Source organism: Cherax quadricarinatus, unplaced genomic scaffold, assembly GCF_038502225.1.
Source record: "Cherax quadricarinatus isolate ZL_2023a unplaced genomic scaffold, ASM3850222v1 Contig2876, whole genome shotgun sequence".
NCBI lineage: Eukaryota > Metazoa > Arthropoda > Malacostraca > Decapoda > Parastacidae > Cherax > Cherax quadricarinatus.
In genome coordinates, this window is record NW_027197902.1 from 24,808 (window position 1) to 42,336 (window position 17,529).

At 43.9% G+C, this 17,529-nt stretch overlaps 1 protein-coding gene across 1 annotated transcript in view; it reads left to right on the top strand.

Moving 5' to 3' along the window:
• LOC128694457 (allantoicase) overlaps positions 1–15,797 on the top strand; it is a 31,389-nt gene extending 15,592 nt beyond the window's left edge. The window contains exons 3-9 of the mRNA XM_070081495.1: positions 8,352–8,466; positions 9,230–9,331; positions 10,325–10,413; positions 11,993–12,184; positions 13,099–13,258; positions 14,125–14,345; positions 15,498–15,797. Of these exons, the coding sequence (XP_069937596.1) occupies positions 8,352–8,466; positions 9,230–9,331; positions 10,325–10,413; positions 11,993–12,184; positions 13,099–13,258; positions 14,125–14,345; positions 15,498–15,647 (1,029 nt within the window). The 3' untranslated portion in view covers positions 15,648–15,797. The remainder of the gene's footprint in view (positions 1–8,351; positions 8,467–9,229; positions 9,332–10,324; positions 10,414–11,992; positions 12,185–13,098; positions 13,259–14,124; positions 14,346–15,497) is intronic.
• Positions 15,798–17,529: the final 1,732 nt, after the last annotated feature.

The window sequence follows — 17,529 nt, forward strand, 5'->3', positions numbered from 1 at the left end:
ACTGTTCTAACTCTCTCCACTCCTATCCCCTGCCTCACATAAATCCTATCCAACCTTGCCTCATAACTCCCCTGTACATAGGTATGCTCAACCTGATACCCCCCCCTGCCAACCACATCTACCACCCCGACATCGCACAAAGCATCCCTTAAGACACCCAACACGCACCCCGCCCCCCTAGGTACTACGTCTACATGCCTAATCACACAATTCCAATCACCTCCAATTATCGCTATGGCAGGTAAACCCCTGAGATAATATAACAAAACGTCACGAACAAAATCTGATTTTATCCTTACATTACCAACCGCAGGCATATAAACTCCCACAAAACATACCCTACTCTCCCCCCACCACCCATCCACACGAACAACCCTCCCCCCTCCTCCCTCCTCCCACCCCATGACTCGCAATGGACTGGTCTCCTTTACTAAAACAGCCACTCCGCCCTTTAAAAGCGTTGCCATGCTTACAAACAACTTATATCCTCTCAATCTCAACTCACTACCTGACTTATAGTTATGCTCCTGTAGGAAACAAACATCAACGTCGTACCTTTTGAGGAACCACTCCAACCAGACCCTTTTTACCTCAGTTTTTAGGCCATTAGCATTTATCGTTACACACCTGAATGGTCAGGGAGAGGCGGCTTACCTCTGTGCCGCTGTGGCTTGCTCACACTTCCCTTCAAGCTGCTCACACTTTCCTTATTACTCTTTTTAATAGGACCCCCTACCCCCCCTTGTCTCTCCCCCGATTTTCCCTGTACTCCCCCCCTGTAGGGGATTTGCGGACCACCTCTGCCCATGCCTTCTTACCTGGTCTTTGCCCAGGTGTTAAAACATCATCTAATTCAGTCAACCCCACTGGCCTCTTCCTAGAGCTGCCTACCAAAGCCACCTCTTCCTCAGGTACATCCTCCCTGTGTACCTCTGCCACTACAAGTATATCCTTTCCAGTATTCCCTGCTACTTCCGACTTCTCACTCAGCCCTTGCAATTGCTGCGTTTCACTGGTCCGTCCATCCATGTCCTCTCCTACCACGGCCTCCTCCAAGAATTCCTGGAGCACTGACTCCAAGGACACCTCCTGTGTCGACTCCACCACTTCCTCCACCACCACAGGCGTTGGAGTAGGAACTCCCTCCTCCACCGGGAGTGTGACACACGTCCCCATCTGTTCACCCTCCTTCTCCACCTCCTCACTCCATAGAGGAGTCCCAGTCTTCGCCGCCGCCACCACACTCGTTTGCTGGACGTCCTCCACCGGGGCTGACACCCCCGGGGCAACTCTACGTGCACATTGCGCCGCTATATGATCATAAGAGCCGCAAAGACGACACGTTCTCCTTTGCCCCACATACGACACATATACCTGATTTCTGGTGCCTGTCAACATGACATACGAAGGTATAGGCGTCTTGAGGGTCATCTTGATGTTGTATGACCCTTCCGGGAGGCCCTCATATGGTCCATCCCTCCATACCCCACCTCTGGCTTCATGAATGACTCCATACTTGCTAAAAACTTCCATTATACCAAACTTAGTTGCCTCAAAGGGTACATTCCTCACTCGTACCCACGTATAGTAAGTAGACACGTCATGCAAGCACACATCCATCGTCGAGTTGAGGCACATTCGGCGTTCCTGGTACTCCTCCACCACACTGCTGTAGTAGCTAGTCCTCAGGAACTTCACAAATACTCGTTTCACCCCATTAAGGGCCACACCATACAGTTCCTCGTTAGGGATACCATATAAATCCCTAATAATTGCAGGAAGAACGACGTTCATCGTAGCAGGGCTCAGAGAACCCCTCAACAGCTCAATGCAGACTGTGTTAATCCTCCTGCTGGTGTACTCCGCCATGTCTGAACAGTGAAAACTGCGCAGAAACCAGGATTAGTGGGAGCTTCCCGCTACTGCGCAGTGCGTCCGCACGGCCCAACAGCGATGCGAACTATGAATAGAAAAACGTTTCAACTGTGCTAGGAAGCACACCATATACAAAAAGTACACCAATGACTTGTAATTGAGGCATAAATGACGAGAAACATTCCTAAAAGTTGTATATACAAAGCACGTAAGATATTTCGTCATCACCGTTACATAGGAGACGCACATAAACTCGGAGAACACAAAACATTCACACACTTGACAAACACAATTAGACACAGCTGACCAGCCCGTTAGATTACCCACTGAACACTCACAACTATCTCAAATCTCGTAACTCCAAGGCTTTATATTCAGGCGGGAAGTCTCTCTCCCATCTCCCCTCATATACCAACCTATTTCGACATTTTGTCCTATAAATTGTCCCCGCTAAAACCCTAATTCTACTGTTACCATCAACGTGCCTCATAGCCCATGACACGAAAATATAATCGGCCACAACATACGACACCGCACGTTGTAGACGCAAGTCAACCCCACCTACATCAAAACTCAACGCCCGGAGTACCGACAAACCTCCCCCCCCTACCAAACGCAAAACCCTACTGAACCACTCTCGTACCATACCTAAAGTCTCACAGAAATACACAACATGAAAAGCAGATTCCTCCATCCCGCACGCCGGACAACCCCAGTCTTCCTCCAAACGCCTATTATACAACACCACCCCAGATGGCAAGATTCCATGTAAAAATTTAAAAACCACTTCCCGTACTTGAGCAGGCAGACGCAACTGTTGAACTCACCTCCATATATCACCCCATGCATACATGGGATACATTCCTTCAACTCGCACCACGACTACCTCCCTACCCGCCCTTTCTAAGGTACATAATTTTACACAGCGCACGTCCCTCATGTTCAATAATACGCGAAGCATCGCGTCGCACCAAATTAAATTCCTCCCTCTCCACCACCTGCGCAGGTCGTGATACAATTCACTTAACCCACCATGCATCCCACCCAGTCGGAGAAAATGACGCTTCACGTAACATGCCATGACACGAGCCTCTAGAGTAATGAGACCCAACCCTCCCTGATGCAGTGGTGTCTCCACCACCGCTCTTGTGAGCCAATCGCATCCTGAACCCCACAAAAATCGATAAACTCTATGCAAAAGACGTTTGACGTCCCCCTGCAACAGAGGATACAGTGCAGCAATGTGCCATACTTTGCTATAAAGCAGGACATTAATGACCACCGCCCTCTGATGCAGGGTTAAATGTCGCGGCCGTAGACTATTTAAGCGCCCCAAGACACTATGTACAACCCTCCCCCACGCACTCATCTGATCGACCTCCCGCATATAATGAATACCACATATAGTGATACGATCAACCACAGTCCACCCCTCTGCATCCACCCCATCCCCCACCCACTCCCCCAACTCCATAATTTTCGATTTTTCTCTGTTAACACACATCACCATAGCCTTGCCAAATATGTCAACAAGTCTCCCAACAAAACCCAATTACTCCCGTGAACGTAATAACACAATAGTATCATCAACATAACCCACAAGGGTCGGTCGACCACTACTCGGACTCCAGGATGTCTCAATTCCCCGCCCACAAACAGCCCAGTAAAATGGGTCCTGCATACATGCAAAAAACATTTGAGACATGGGGCATCCCTGACGAATGCCCCTGCTCAAGTGTACAAAAACACCTAACTTGCCATTAATTTGTACTTTAAAATCCGCTCCATTGTACAACGAACGGGCCCACATGATGACCTCATTTCCAAAACCCTGCCATCTCATAAATTTCCACAGAACCTCTCTTTCCACACTATCAAAAGCGGCTCGCTAGTCTAAAGCCAAAACACCACCCCCACCCCTCACCCTGCATTCCTCAACAAACTCCCTGATATTCCCATGACCATCATACATTGACCTACCTGGCACACCAAACTGACTCGTATGGATTACCTTATCAAACACTTTCTTAATTCTATTCATCAATATTTTTGCATATAGTTTATAGTCACTACACATCAACGATATGGGACGGTAGTCCTTAATCGCTAACGGCACATCACATTTCCTAACTAAGACCAACACTGCCGTACGCTGAGACAGACCTAACACCCCCCCTCCTTCATTGCATTGAGTAAACGAACCATAAAATCCGTATTACCTCCCAATGTTTGATATAAAATTCACAAGGGATGCCATCAATGCCTGGAGCCTTCCCCTTACGCATTCCTTGTAGTGCCTCCCACACCTCTGCCTCAGATATAGGCCCACCCATGAGAAGGCGATCATAATCATTTAACTTGCATCGTACTCCTCTCCCCAAATCCTGTATCGCATGCTCACTCACGTCTTTACTTTGCATCTGGATCTTACTCCAAGTATCGACATAAAAACTTATCCCCTCAGTTGTTGTTAAGACCTGTCCCTCACTATACCCGTCAACTTCATCCTGCACCACTAAACTCACAATTTCAGTCGCTTTTCGCCTTTGTGTCTGACTTTGTAAGACACAAGCAGACGGCTTGTCACCCCACAAAGCCTCCTCCACCCCACTCGAAATGCGCGCCCCATTGAAAACCTTATTTTTCAATACTTGGATTTGTTCTTTAATAGCATCGATCTCATCCACTGGGTAAACCCCAGATGCCTCTCCCTGTGCATAACATTGTCGTAGATGACCCTCCAGGTACCTCTGAAAACCGTACTCCAAGCGAGTGGCCTCCTTACACCGATTCACATAAAAATCCTTAATTCGAGGCTTCACAACCTCATCCCACCGTCGTACTAAATCCCACCCCTCCCAGGAGTCTACTCCCATAGACGCCCAGAAGTCCTCGAATGGTTTCCTATCATCCGCACTTTGTAGCATCCGCGTATTCAGTTTCCAGTATCCCTTAAAACGATGTGGGAGACCTCCCCAGTCGAGCTCCACAAAAACTCCCCGGTGGTCGGAGAAAAAGACGTTCAATACACGCACATTGATTACGACCACCCGCCGAGACACATACACCCTATCTAAACATGCCGCATAGCCCCTACGCACAAAAGTATGCTCAATCCCAAAGTCACGTCCTCCGCGTACATCAACCAACCCCAAACCAGACAACAAGTCACCCAAAACAAGCGAACAGAACCCCGCCCCCCTTGATTCAACATCTTTACGGCGCACCACACAGTTCCAGTCACCACCTACCACTGTAATTTCTGGCAGGGACCTCAAATAATATACCAAGACATCTGTAACAAAAGTATTTTTAATATTAACATCATGTTCAGCCGGCCCATATACCCCTACAAAACCAACCCTTCTACTACCCCCAATCCCCCACGACTCGCACCACGCGACTCTCCCCCCTTCCTCCCAATGTCTCAGCGCAAACGGGCTGGTTGCTTTTATCAACACAGCCACTCCACCTTTCAGACGTCTGGAGTGAGTCACATAAATGTCATAACCATCCATCTCAAACAAACTTCCTACTTTATGGTTATGTTCTTGCAAAAAACACACATCCACTGCAAAACGATTCAACCACTCACGCACCTGCACACACTTTCTGACAGATTTCAAACCATTAACATTAATAGTTACACACCTAACTGTGTTAAAGGTGACTTTCCTCTAGGGGATACCACTCCCTTTTTCTCTTTGCACCGGCAAGCACCCAAGGCACTTCCCGCACCTTTGGCAATCCCCGTGATATTACCTGCTGTCCTGGACTCGCGCGACCTCCCCCCACCCGTGATTTCCGACCACGTCGTCTTCCCTGAACGTTGTCCAGGGGTCAAGACATCATTGGACATGGGTGGCCCGGTGGCCTGGTGGCTAAAGCGCCCGCTTCACACACGGAGGGCCCGGGTTCGATTCCCGGCGGGTGGAAACATTTCGACACGTTTCCTTACACCTGTTGTCCTGTTCACCTAGCAGCAAATAGGTACCTGGGTGTTAGTCGACTGGTGTGGGTGGCATCCTGGGGGACAAGATTAAGGACCCCAATGGAAAAAAGTTAGACAGTCCTCGATGACGCACTGACTTTCTTGGGTTATCCTGGGTGGCTAACCCTCCGGGGTTAAAAATCCGAACGAAATCTTATCTTATCTTATCTTGGAGTCGGACGGGGTAGCCGCACGCTTCCTAGAAACAGCATCTTCAGACATGTCAGTACTTGTGAATTTCTGCCTCAACAGTATGAAACCTCGAACTCTCCAAATCTCTCACTTTAGCTATCTGATCAGCATCATCTGCACGTAATTTCCTCCCATCAGAACACGGCACAGAATCAGACTCATGCGATGCTAATAGGTCACTTAACGCAGATACAATGTCGGCTTCCATCTCACCTGCCTCTCTTGCTAGAGGGATTTCACTGTTCACATGTTCCACCTCGTCAAGGGAGGCAGTCCCAGGTAGAGTCACACAAGATGACTCTAGTAGCATGGCCCTATCAACCTCAGCACTCCATGATGTCATACGCGGCGAGGTCTCGACAACCTCCTCTTCCAGAGCCTGACGGGGTACCTCACCGTCAGGTCGACGACCACGCCCCGATGGCGGTTGGCGCTGGACACACTGAGCCGCTATGTGATCCAGAGCGCCGCAGAGGCGGCAAGTTCTTCTCTGTCCAGGGTACGTAACGTACACCTGGGAACGAAACTCCTCCAGTTGTACGTACGAAGGAATCGGCTGACGCAGGGACATTTTCAACGTAAATGACCCCTCCTGAAGGCCAGTATAGTGGCCGTCAGACCACCTACCCATGGTGACCAGTGGATCTTCCCATAACGTTCAAAAACGTCACGTATATCAACTTCATTGGCCTCAAAAGGCACGTTTCTCACACGTACCCACGTATAGTATCGTGAAACGTCATGCAACTGGACAGAAACTGCTGGGGTGACTTGCTTACTTATATCCTGGTACTGGGTCACAATCTTCTCGTACATCTGAGTGTCACAAAACTTGACGAAGATCCGTGTAGTTCCATTCAAGGCGACGCCACACAAGGATTCACGTTGAATGCCATATGTATCACGAATGATTGCTGGCAGTAACACATTTACTGATTCGCCGGTGATAGAGCCCTGCGTTAGTTGAATACAAACAGTATTAACACGGCGGCGAAACGCAGTCGCCGTTGTTGTTGTAAACACTCCTCCACCAGGTGTCGGGACTGAGGAGCAACAGCTGACAACCGCTCAGCACAACGTCTGAGCAGAGAATGACCTGTTTACAGTTAGGTAAACGGGCAGTAGGTGTTGAAAACATGCCTAAGTTTCCACTTGCCCCAAATCCTTTGTTTGTACGCCAAACGTTATTTTACCACGGAGAGATACTCTTAGAATAACCCAACAAAGCCATATAGCTAGGTGCTAAGCCAGCTATTGCACGTACGACATGCAATAGCAGGCTTAGCACGTAGGTTTCTTTTCACTAACCATACTGCTATGGTGAGGATGGACAAATGACTTGTTCGTAAGTGTCTCCCCGCCCAGGGGAGACACCTCGGTGGTTGAGTACTCAACCACTGAAGTACTCAACCACCGAAATATTCTTAATATTAAAAGAATGTATCAATGTCCTGATTGAAAATTCATATTTATCTGAAATATGTTGAAACAATCTCTTAGTTTAATAGGTATAACTTTGCATGACTGTACAAACTGCCGAATAAGGTACTCTATATTTTTAGTGGGTCGGAAACCAGTTACCGGTACTCCTGCTGTTGTATGATAATATGTAATTAGCAGCAACTATTCCAGTGGTTGTTTGGTGACAAGTAGTTTGTTTTGAGAAATGATACATATAGAGTAATGGGTATTTGTTTTATCGGAAAACTGTTTCCTTGACAGGGTTTTTTTGTCAGTTGATGGAGACATTGAATATTTCAACAGACGGTGGTCTACCTTAGTTAGGTTTTACATACCATTGAAAATCAGAGGATCCCAGTAGGCACGAGTAATAAGTCACCCTGATTTTTTTGGCGTATTGTAGGCTAAATCTACATACTTTATCACCACTGTATGTATGTAACGATTATGTAACAGTATGTAAAATGATGTGTAGTGAGCATGACTGTAGCGCATCTTATATGCTTGAAATGAATTGCATAAGAATGGGCTTTCGTTGGAATATGTACAGTAGTGCTTTCCTAAAACTGTAACCTACCTGTGAAAACTATCCAATTTAAAACCAATGTAACCTCAATGTATTCTAGGTAGATTTGTTAGGAAACAGGACAAGTGTTTCCGGACGCGAGTCTTAGCTATATGACGACCTGCAGTTGGAGTTTTTGGTCATCTGAGGCCTTCCACTGGCTTACTGGTCCACCCCTTTAAAAATTATGATCATGATTATAACCATTTCACTCTTACTCGATGTATTCTAACGAAATAAACATCTTTATATTACATCGTCTTCCAGGAGAACGAGGCTGAATGGAAGGAGGGTGAGTTCACTGAGTGTGGCAAGTGGATGGATGGGTGGGAGACCAGGAGGAAGAGGAAGCCTGGTCATGACTGGTGCATCATCAAGCTGGGTCAGTCTTTTTTGCCATTTTTCCTCTTTCTCAAGTTCATTGTTTTTGCCAATTTAGCATTATTTACCCTTTAAGGAGGAGTGCCTCGTCGATGGTGAGGGGCTCTTAATCAGAGGAATTACAGCTTACCTCCTCTTCCTCGGATCACACCTTGATTGCCTCTCATTCCCCAGGCACTGTGTGGCCCTTTAAAGTTTAGCGCTTCGCTGTGAATATAATACAATTAACGTTAGTTGTCCTGACTCACCCACCCTACCTTCATTTCTATTCCTGACCAGGTCGTGATCAACGAATGAAGGATGGCCTCCACCACCCCTGTAATGAATGACCCTTAAGAGTTTAGTGCTTGCTATATAAAAAACAAAAACAAATCTCCACTTCATGTATCCACAGGTACATTTTGTGTATGACTGGGTTCTATTGGGATCGTTTAATGAAACCTATGGTAAGAGTGCTTAGGTGGAATATTTTATAACAGTGTTAATAAGGGAGCTGGGCAGACACCTAAAGTCAGTACCTGATCAGTCGGGCTGTGGTTTGTACGTCGGTTTACGTCGGTTTTGGGGGTCAACGCCCCCAAAACTCCATCTAGGTATACCCCTCCAGGTATGATCTACATATGCAGTACAGCATATACTTCCTTTCATTTCAAAGATATCCTACCTTTTCCCAGTTTATATAGCTTAGTATACACCACTCACTTCAAAAACGACTGCCTTGTAGGAATGTGGGTATGGAGTCACATGATGGCTGTCCATTACAGGAGTGGCGGGAGTAGTGGCAGGCGTCGATGTAGATACCTCTCACTTTACTGGTAACTACGTTCCCCAAGTGTCACTCCAGGCTGCCGTCCTTACACCTGCAGGTAGGTCTACCCTGCCCTCGCTGTCTTTACACCTGCAGGTAGGTCTACCCTGCCCTCGCTGTCTTTACACCTGCAGGTAGGTCTACCCTGCCCTCGCTGTCTTTACACCTGCAGGTAGGTCTACCCTGCCCTCGCTGTCTTTACACCTGCAGGTAGGTTACCCTGTCCTCGCTGTCATTACACCTGCAGGTAGGTCTACCCTGCCCTCGCTGTCTTTACACCTGCAGGTAGGTCTACCCTGTCCTCGCTGTCTTTACACCTGCAGGTAGGTCTACCCTGTCCTCGCTGTCATTACACCTGCAGGTAGGTCTACCCTGTCCTCGCTGTCATTACACCTGCAGGTAGGTCTACCCTGTCTTCGCTGTCATTACACCTGCAGGTAGGTCTACCTTGTCCTCGCTGTCATTACACTGCAGATAAGTGTACCCTCATCTTGGTATATTAATTTCTGGCTTGTTTATATCTCTGATACGTATCTTGATTAGCCAAATTCCTACATTATTTCCAAGTTCTTTATTTTTCATACCTCCAACATGTCATACGGAACCAATATTTAATATTTCTCATTTTACCCATTGTGGAATAAATTGTTTAATACCAGTTTCATAAATATTAAAGAATGGTCTGTATACATTATTTATATCTGTCTCTTGTAACATTTTATCCCATTCAGTGTCTGTGAAATACTTAAAACATTATAGTGTCCTTTAATATTGTTCAGTAGTTCCTGTTTTTGAGTCTCATCACCTAAGCCATATTTAACATGTTAATTCCGATATAACATGATCGCTTTTTTCTTGTGTTTTTATTTTTTTTTTATTTTAAAGATGTTTTCATTTGCTCGAGTAAATACCAGGTTAAGTATTAACAGTGTCACCCTGATGCATTAAAAAAATGTTAAGAAGTTATGATCACCTCTTCCTCCCTTTTAACTATATTCGTTTCATGTGACCATCTCCATTAACTGTACTTGTTCTCTGAAACCCATTCCAGAAGAGGCATTAATCCCTGAGAGGCAGAGTGTGATGGGCAACGAGGCCAGTGACCACGACCTCCAGCAAGTGGCGAGACTTCACTCAGAGGTGAGTCTGGAACTCTGCTTCCTCTTGGTGTTGTATCCATCTGGGAAAAATCACCTAACACGATTCTTGTTAAATAATGGCCTGCTCAGTGGTATTTTTCGTTTACTTTATGCTGCTGGGTAGAAACGTTTAGCACGTTTCCTTACACCTGCTGACCCTGTCCACCTAGCAGCTTATAAGTAGGTACCTGGATGTTTGTCGACTGCTGTGGGTCGCATCCTGGGGGATGGTAGTATATCTTAGATAAGGCTGGGCTATGAAATGAGCTTAAGGTACGATAAGACCTTTAGCTTTTAAAATTGATTTGTGTAAAAATATATAGATTTACAAGCTAAAATATTGGCAGAATGTTACATAACTATAATCGTCAGGGAAATTTTAAATTTCCTCCTAATTTAGGGGTAATTTTCAATAGGATTTTTTAGTACTACATAAATAACAATTCTGCCATTCCATCATAACATTAAAAAGTAGATATAATTTCTTATTAAATATCACCATTATGAAATAATTCTCACCCATAATTACCTGGTTGTTTACCTGGAGTTTACCTGGAGAGAGTTCCGGGGGTTAACGCCCCCGCGGCCCGGTCTGTGACACTCTTGCTTCTCACTATATGTTGCGTTGCTGATTAGCATATTTATTTAAATTCTGCCCCTTATTAGTTGTTTTTTGCCCACTTAGGTACATGTATGGTCCCAGGAAAATATTGTGGATACAATATATATTACCGATTTATTCCTTCCTGATACAGAATAATTCAACCTTGTTTTTATTATTTTGCTAAATGCTGTTGTAATGATTTTTTAGACATGAAAAATTCTAAATAATTTTAGGGGCGACGAAATTTTCATTAATTTTTTAAGTGATACGAGGTATTTGAGTCTTGTCTGATTGTTTTGTTTTACTGAATGTGTATGTTTTACACTTTTTGAGGTTAATTTTAGTTTTTGTTATATATGTCCAGTGCTGAATAAGCCTATGATCCCGGTGCTTTGTAAACTGCAGAATAAGCCTACATTGAGAAAATGTTTTGCTCTGTGTAGAGCTTTAATAATTTATGATGGATTTTCGCTCTACGCAGGAATGTTGTTCCTTCTGCTACCCCTTTATCATGTTTTGCAACATGTATAAACTCCTTTATTATGCCTTGCAACATGTGTAAACCCCTTTATGACTTGCAACATGTGTAAACCCCTTTATCATGCCTTGCAACATGTGTAAACCCCTTTATCATGCCTTGCAACATGGGCAAACCCCTTTATCATGCCTTGCAACATGTGTAAACCCCTTTATCATGATTTGCAACATGTGTAAACCCCTTTATTATGCCTTGCAACATGTTTAAACTCCTTTATTATGCCTTGCAACATGTGAAACGCCTTTATCATGCCTTGCAACATATGTAAACTCCTTTATCATGCCTTGCAACATGTGTAAACCCTTTTACATGCCTCGCAGCATGTGTAAACCCCTTTATCATGCCTTGCAGTATGACCCCTTTATCATGCCTTGCAGTATGACCCCTTTATCATGCCTTGCAACATATGTAAACCTAACATATTCCACGTGTGTGCAGGAGTGGGATGCAATCATTCCTCGGTCTAAGGCTCAACCAGGTTACCGCGACACCTGCCACACCTTCCTCAGGAGTTCTTCCTCTCAGCGATACACACACCTAAGGCTCAATATATTTCCGGACGGAGGCATCGCCAGACTCCGGGTCTTTGGTTACGCTGTGCCTGACTGGTCCCTCGTCTCTCCTCTTGAAGTAAGTCTTATAATAATGCTATAATATCCTTATTTTTGCAAGTACATGTACATGGTATACAGGCCTAACTGACATCAACGACATACTACTATATAGAAAGCCCCTTGTTATGCTGAGCATTTCGGGCGAATTAGGTCAGTTTTGTCCCAGGATGCGACCCACCAGTACGTACCTACTTACTGCTAGGTGAACTGGGACAGAAGGTATAAGGAAACACCCAGCGTTTCCCTCCGTTCCGGGGATCGAACCACGGACACTCAGTATGTGAGATGGGTGCGTTGCTAACCGAGCCAAGGAATACTACTCTTTTTCCAGTACTGACAGATAGGCAGTAAGTGGACATGTAGTAAAATAGACATGTAGAAGAGCAAGCCTCTGTTATAACGATGTATCACTGAGTGAAATATCTTTTTATATAGGCTTTATATTTCTTAGACTCAGTGTTTTCCTATATTAGTACTTATCCACCGAATCCTTATTCATATTCTCTTGACAGTAAGAAATCATTGTATTGAAATACAGAGTATTGGTAGGCTTGAATTAGTTTATAACAGGTTAGAAGACCATCATGATAACCGCTTTACCACAACACTACTAACCCACCTAGCATGGGCCAGCAGGCCTGCTGCAGTTTAGTGGGTTTAATATCGCAATTATGTACCCCATACCCATCCTGTTGGCGGTAGGCAAAAGGTTAGAAAGGCATATGTAACCCTCAGTTTGGAATTAGACGAGGCCCACTTTTAGTTTCTAATTTGTGGGTTAATTGTGAATATGGATTAGGAAAAGTCAAGAAAGACAAACATGTAGCTTATTTCCATTGGAGTGTTATTTTTTTAGATATCCCCTCAGGATGTGACATAACAGTAGACTAATTCCTGGGTATCTATCTACTAATTGTTTGTGTTGATGAGGTGGTTGACCTGGCAGCAGTGGGTAATGGAGGTGTGTGTGTGGGGTATAGCGATGCCCACTATGGTCACCCTCGTAACCTTCTCAGCCCTGGCCGAGCCTCTTCCATGGCCGACGGATGGGAGACGGCACGGAGGCTAGACAGACCACCTATCCTCGAAGGTTAGTGTTGGAAAATACGTTTTAAGAGTTGCTTGGTTTATTAGATTTAAAACAGATCGCTGAGTGAAATATTAAAGTAAGATGCCAGCTTGAAGACCCCTGGCAGTCTTCAAGCTGGCACTGGACAAGCACCTAGTCAGTTCCGGATCAGCCGGGCTGTGGCTCGTATGTTGGTTTGCGTGCAGCCAGCAGCAACAGCCTGGTTGATCAGGCTCTGATCCACCAGGAGGCCTGGTCTCAGACCGGGCCGCGGGGGCGTTGACCCCCGGAACTCTCTCCAGGTAAACTCCAGGTACACCATTCAGGTGTTGGCTGGGTGAGAAGTTACTGAGAATATTGATAACTAAATGATTTAATGTTAAGAATTAATCTAAGTCTGCTCGAAATGCCTAGCCATGCTAGGTGTCCTAGTGGCCCCCTCTGTAATTAGTATTGCTGTATAGCCCTTGTGGCTTAGCGCTTCTTTTTTATTATAATAATAATGTAATTAGTATTTTATAACATGTAAACCACACAATACCCAAAACCTGTAAACCCCACATTGTAACCCTTATAGAGAATATACTTGAATTGAATTGAAAAAGACCTCTGTAAGTATGTAATTGGTGGCTGCCACATGATCCATTTAATTTGCTGTGGGGGAAGGACTACTGATGGAAAAAATTCTAACACTATATGTAAAGAATGTATTTTTTAACCCTCGGACTTTATTTCAGGCTCCCTTGCTGCCCAGTTTTCCACTCAAATATGTAATTTTATTATTGGCAGTTCAATATACACATATGTCTATATGCAGACATTATGTCTATATACATATCTATATATATAGTGGTGATGTTGACGTTGTAATAGCATTGTTTCCACAGCGGACAGTCAAGGGGTGCTTCAATTTAGCGGATTCGAATGGGCAGTAATTCGTCTGGGGCATCCTGGCAAAGTCCTGCGAGTCCAGATTGACACCCATCACTTTAAGGGCAACTTTCCGGACTCCTGCAGGGTAGATGGCTGCTTCCTACAGAGCCGCCAGGAACCAGAGAAGTTTGGGACGGACGACAGCTTCTGGCGCACTATATTGCCCCCACAGAAGGTTAGGAACTAAATTATTATCCTCACAAAAATGCGCCAACCCTTGTGGCTCATTCAGCTCGTTAAAAACTAAAGCTTTAGTTCTAATTAATGTTTTTGACAATTAGGTACCCGAAAGGGTACACTTAGCTGGTTGCCTGAATTATTTTTTTCTCCAAGGTTATTTGTTAAGTGGGATGCTGTATTTGATCTCTTTCAGATGTAAATAACTCTATTGTAGATGTAAATAACTATTTACCTTATTCCTAGTATACATCCTTTATAGTATAATAATAAGATATCTCCTACATTGTATAATAATGAGGTATTAAAAGGATCCCAATGGAAATAAGTTACTTGATTTTTTTTCGGTTATCTTAGGTTCTCTACACATATGCTGCTATGTATGATAATCTATGTAACTATTGTGTATACCTGAATAAACTTACTATTCAAATTTCCAACACTGGTATACTGTTGTATATATGAATGGTACATAATACCGACAAGATGAAGAATTAGACACACGTGCAACATCTGCTTCCTGGCATCAACAAGGGCAGTATGAACCTTGCAACAGCAACAACTGTTTGAAAGATCTTCACCATTTCAGGGATGCTGTTTTTCTGTAGGCTCGGTCATCTAGCAGTACTTTTTAATACTCTTAAGTGTAGGTTCCTTGAAATAAGTATAATAATTATAATAAATGAGTTAAAAGGCTTTACCGAAGAATATTTATCAGAATTACATCACTCTGTAAGGTAAGTGATAATTTATCATGTTGGTCATGGGGATAATAATAATAATATTTATTTCTACAAGTACTTTATACAACTTATACAGACCTAACTGACATCAGTGACATACTATACAGAAAGCCCCAGGTTATACAGTTTCGGGCGTCAAGGCCAAAATATGACCCCTTGTTTAAACTCTTAATTCACTTATCTCCAAATGGAATTTACTGATTCCACCCAATAGTGTCATTATTATATATATATATATATATATATATATATATATATATATATATATATATATATATATATATATATATATATATATATATATATATATATATATAGATATAGATATAGATATGCAAATTGTGGGACCCATAGCCTCGAAGTGGATAAAAAGGCTTCAAAGAAGAATATTTTGCATTTCTTTTCAGTTAAGTGCACATTCCATTCATCTGTACCAAGACGAGGTAGTGATGGAAGGTGCAGTTTCCCACGTCAGAATTGTTATAGCTCCAGATGGTGGCATCAGCAGAGTCCGCATCTTCAGCAGAGTCACTGATACACCAGAATCCTCCGCCTAGAATACCTAATTTTGGAATTTAAATATGAATATACAGCTAGTTTCAGGACTTTTGAGTATTACTTTTTTTCAGTATCGTCACCGAGCTCTTCTCTCGTTAGTACATTACTTCCTGTCAGTACAGTTATGTAGTCTGCCTCGCCATTAACAGACGGAGAATCGAGCCTCCACTATTTCTTGTGTTGAATGACCCATACGGCTCACACATCACTTATTATTCTGGATACGAGAAGTTTCTCAGTCTATATCTCTAAATAATAATAATAATAATAATAACTAGTCTATACTAATACAAGATATTTTACTATTATGTTTAACTTTAATACATCAGACTTTCACAGGATATATATTGAGTGTATTTCTCTCAACTTATATATGCTGAGAGTTTAATTATTATTTTAGGGACAGAAGTATTATTGTCTGGTGGTGAACAGGTTACCTGCAGCCTTAATGACCCTCGTCCGGTCGATAGCCTTTAAACTTCATTAACATCAACCATACGTTACGGATTTTTGTATCAGAATTTGTAATATGCAGTAGGCTTATTTTTTCGTAAAGTCCTTTCCCTTTAAAAACTTTTTTTTCGCTTATTTTTTCCCATTTATTCCCTTCTGGTTCTTGTTGCTGATTTTCTAATCTTGACGCAAATATAATAAAAGACAATTAATAAAAGATATGTAAATGGATGACAGCAAATTGCCTTTTACATTAAGGCTTTGTATACACATGTAGTTACCAGCTGGAGAGTCTCCACCAGCTGGAGAGTCTCCACCAGCTGGAGGGTCTCCACCAGCTGGAGGGTCTCCACCAGCTGGAGGGTCTTTGCCAGCTGGAGGGTCTTTGCCAGCTGGAGGGTCTCTGCCAGCTGGAGGGTCTCTGCCAGCTGGAGGGTCTCCGCCAGCTGGAGGGTCTCCGCCAGCTGGAGGGTCTCCGCCAGCTGGAGGGTCTCCGCCAGCTGGAGGGTCTCCACCAGCTGGAGGGTCTCCCAGCTGGAGGGTCTCCGCCAGCTGGAGGGTCTCTGCCAGCTGGAGGGTCTCCACCAGCTGGAGGGTCTCCACCAGCTGGAGGGCCTCCACAAGCCAGAGGGCCTCCACCAGCTGGAGGACCCACTTGCGAGAGAGCCTCCACCAGCTGGAGGACCTACACCAGCTGGGGAACCTACACCAGCTGGAGGACCTACACCAGCTGGAGGACCTATACCAACTGGAGGACCTGCAAAAACCCCTCACAGTTATAAACATCTACAGAGTACCACAGTCAAACATTTTCCACTTTAGTGAAAAACTGGGAAACATGATGACTGATGCACACATGAATAAAGACCACCTACTACTAACAGGAAATTTCAACATAAACATACTACACGACTAGGACCCACAAGTAATCGAATTCACAAACACAATGAGTAACTACCTGTTGCTACCAGCAATATCTAAACCTACAAGAATCACCGAGACAAGCATCTTAATAGACCACATCTGGACAAACACCATATCCCCTTTAAAATCAGACATAATCACAGACAACACTACAGACCACTACCCAACCTTTCTCATAACTAATCTGGGCAAATTGCCACAAGACATTACTAAAGTAACCTGTGGAAAATTGCATTTATCTGAATGTAACTCATTATGTACATAACAGTAAATGATAACAAAGATAATTATTATTTATCAGAGTTACATAGACAAGTAGGAATTTGGGACACCTAGGTCGCAAAAATGTCCCCCTTCGATACCTACCACTGTCATAACCACAAGTTGCTCTGGACCTATTAATTATCAAATGAAAAATACATCACCAGGAATGCTGGTAAATATATAAATTTGTGGACTATATTAAAATTAAAAAATAATTAGATATACACAATTACATATCAA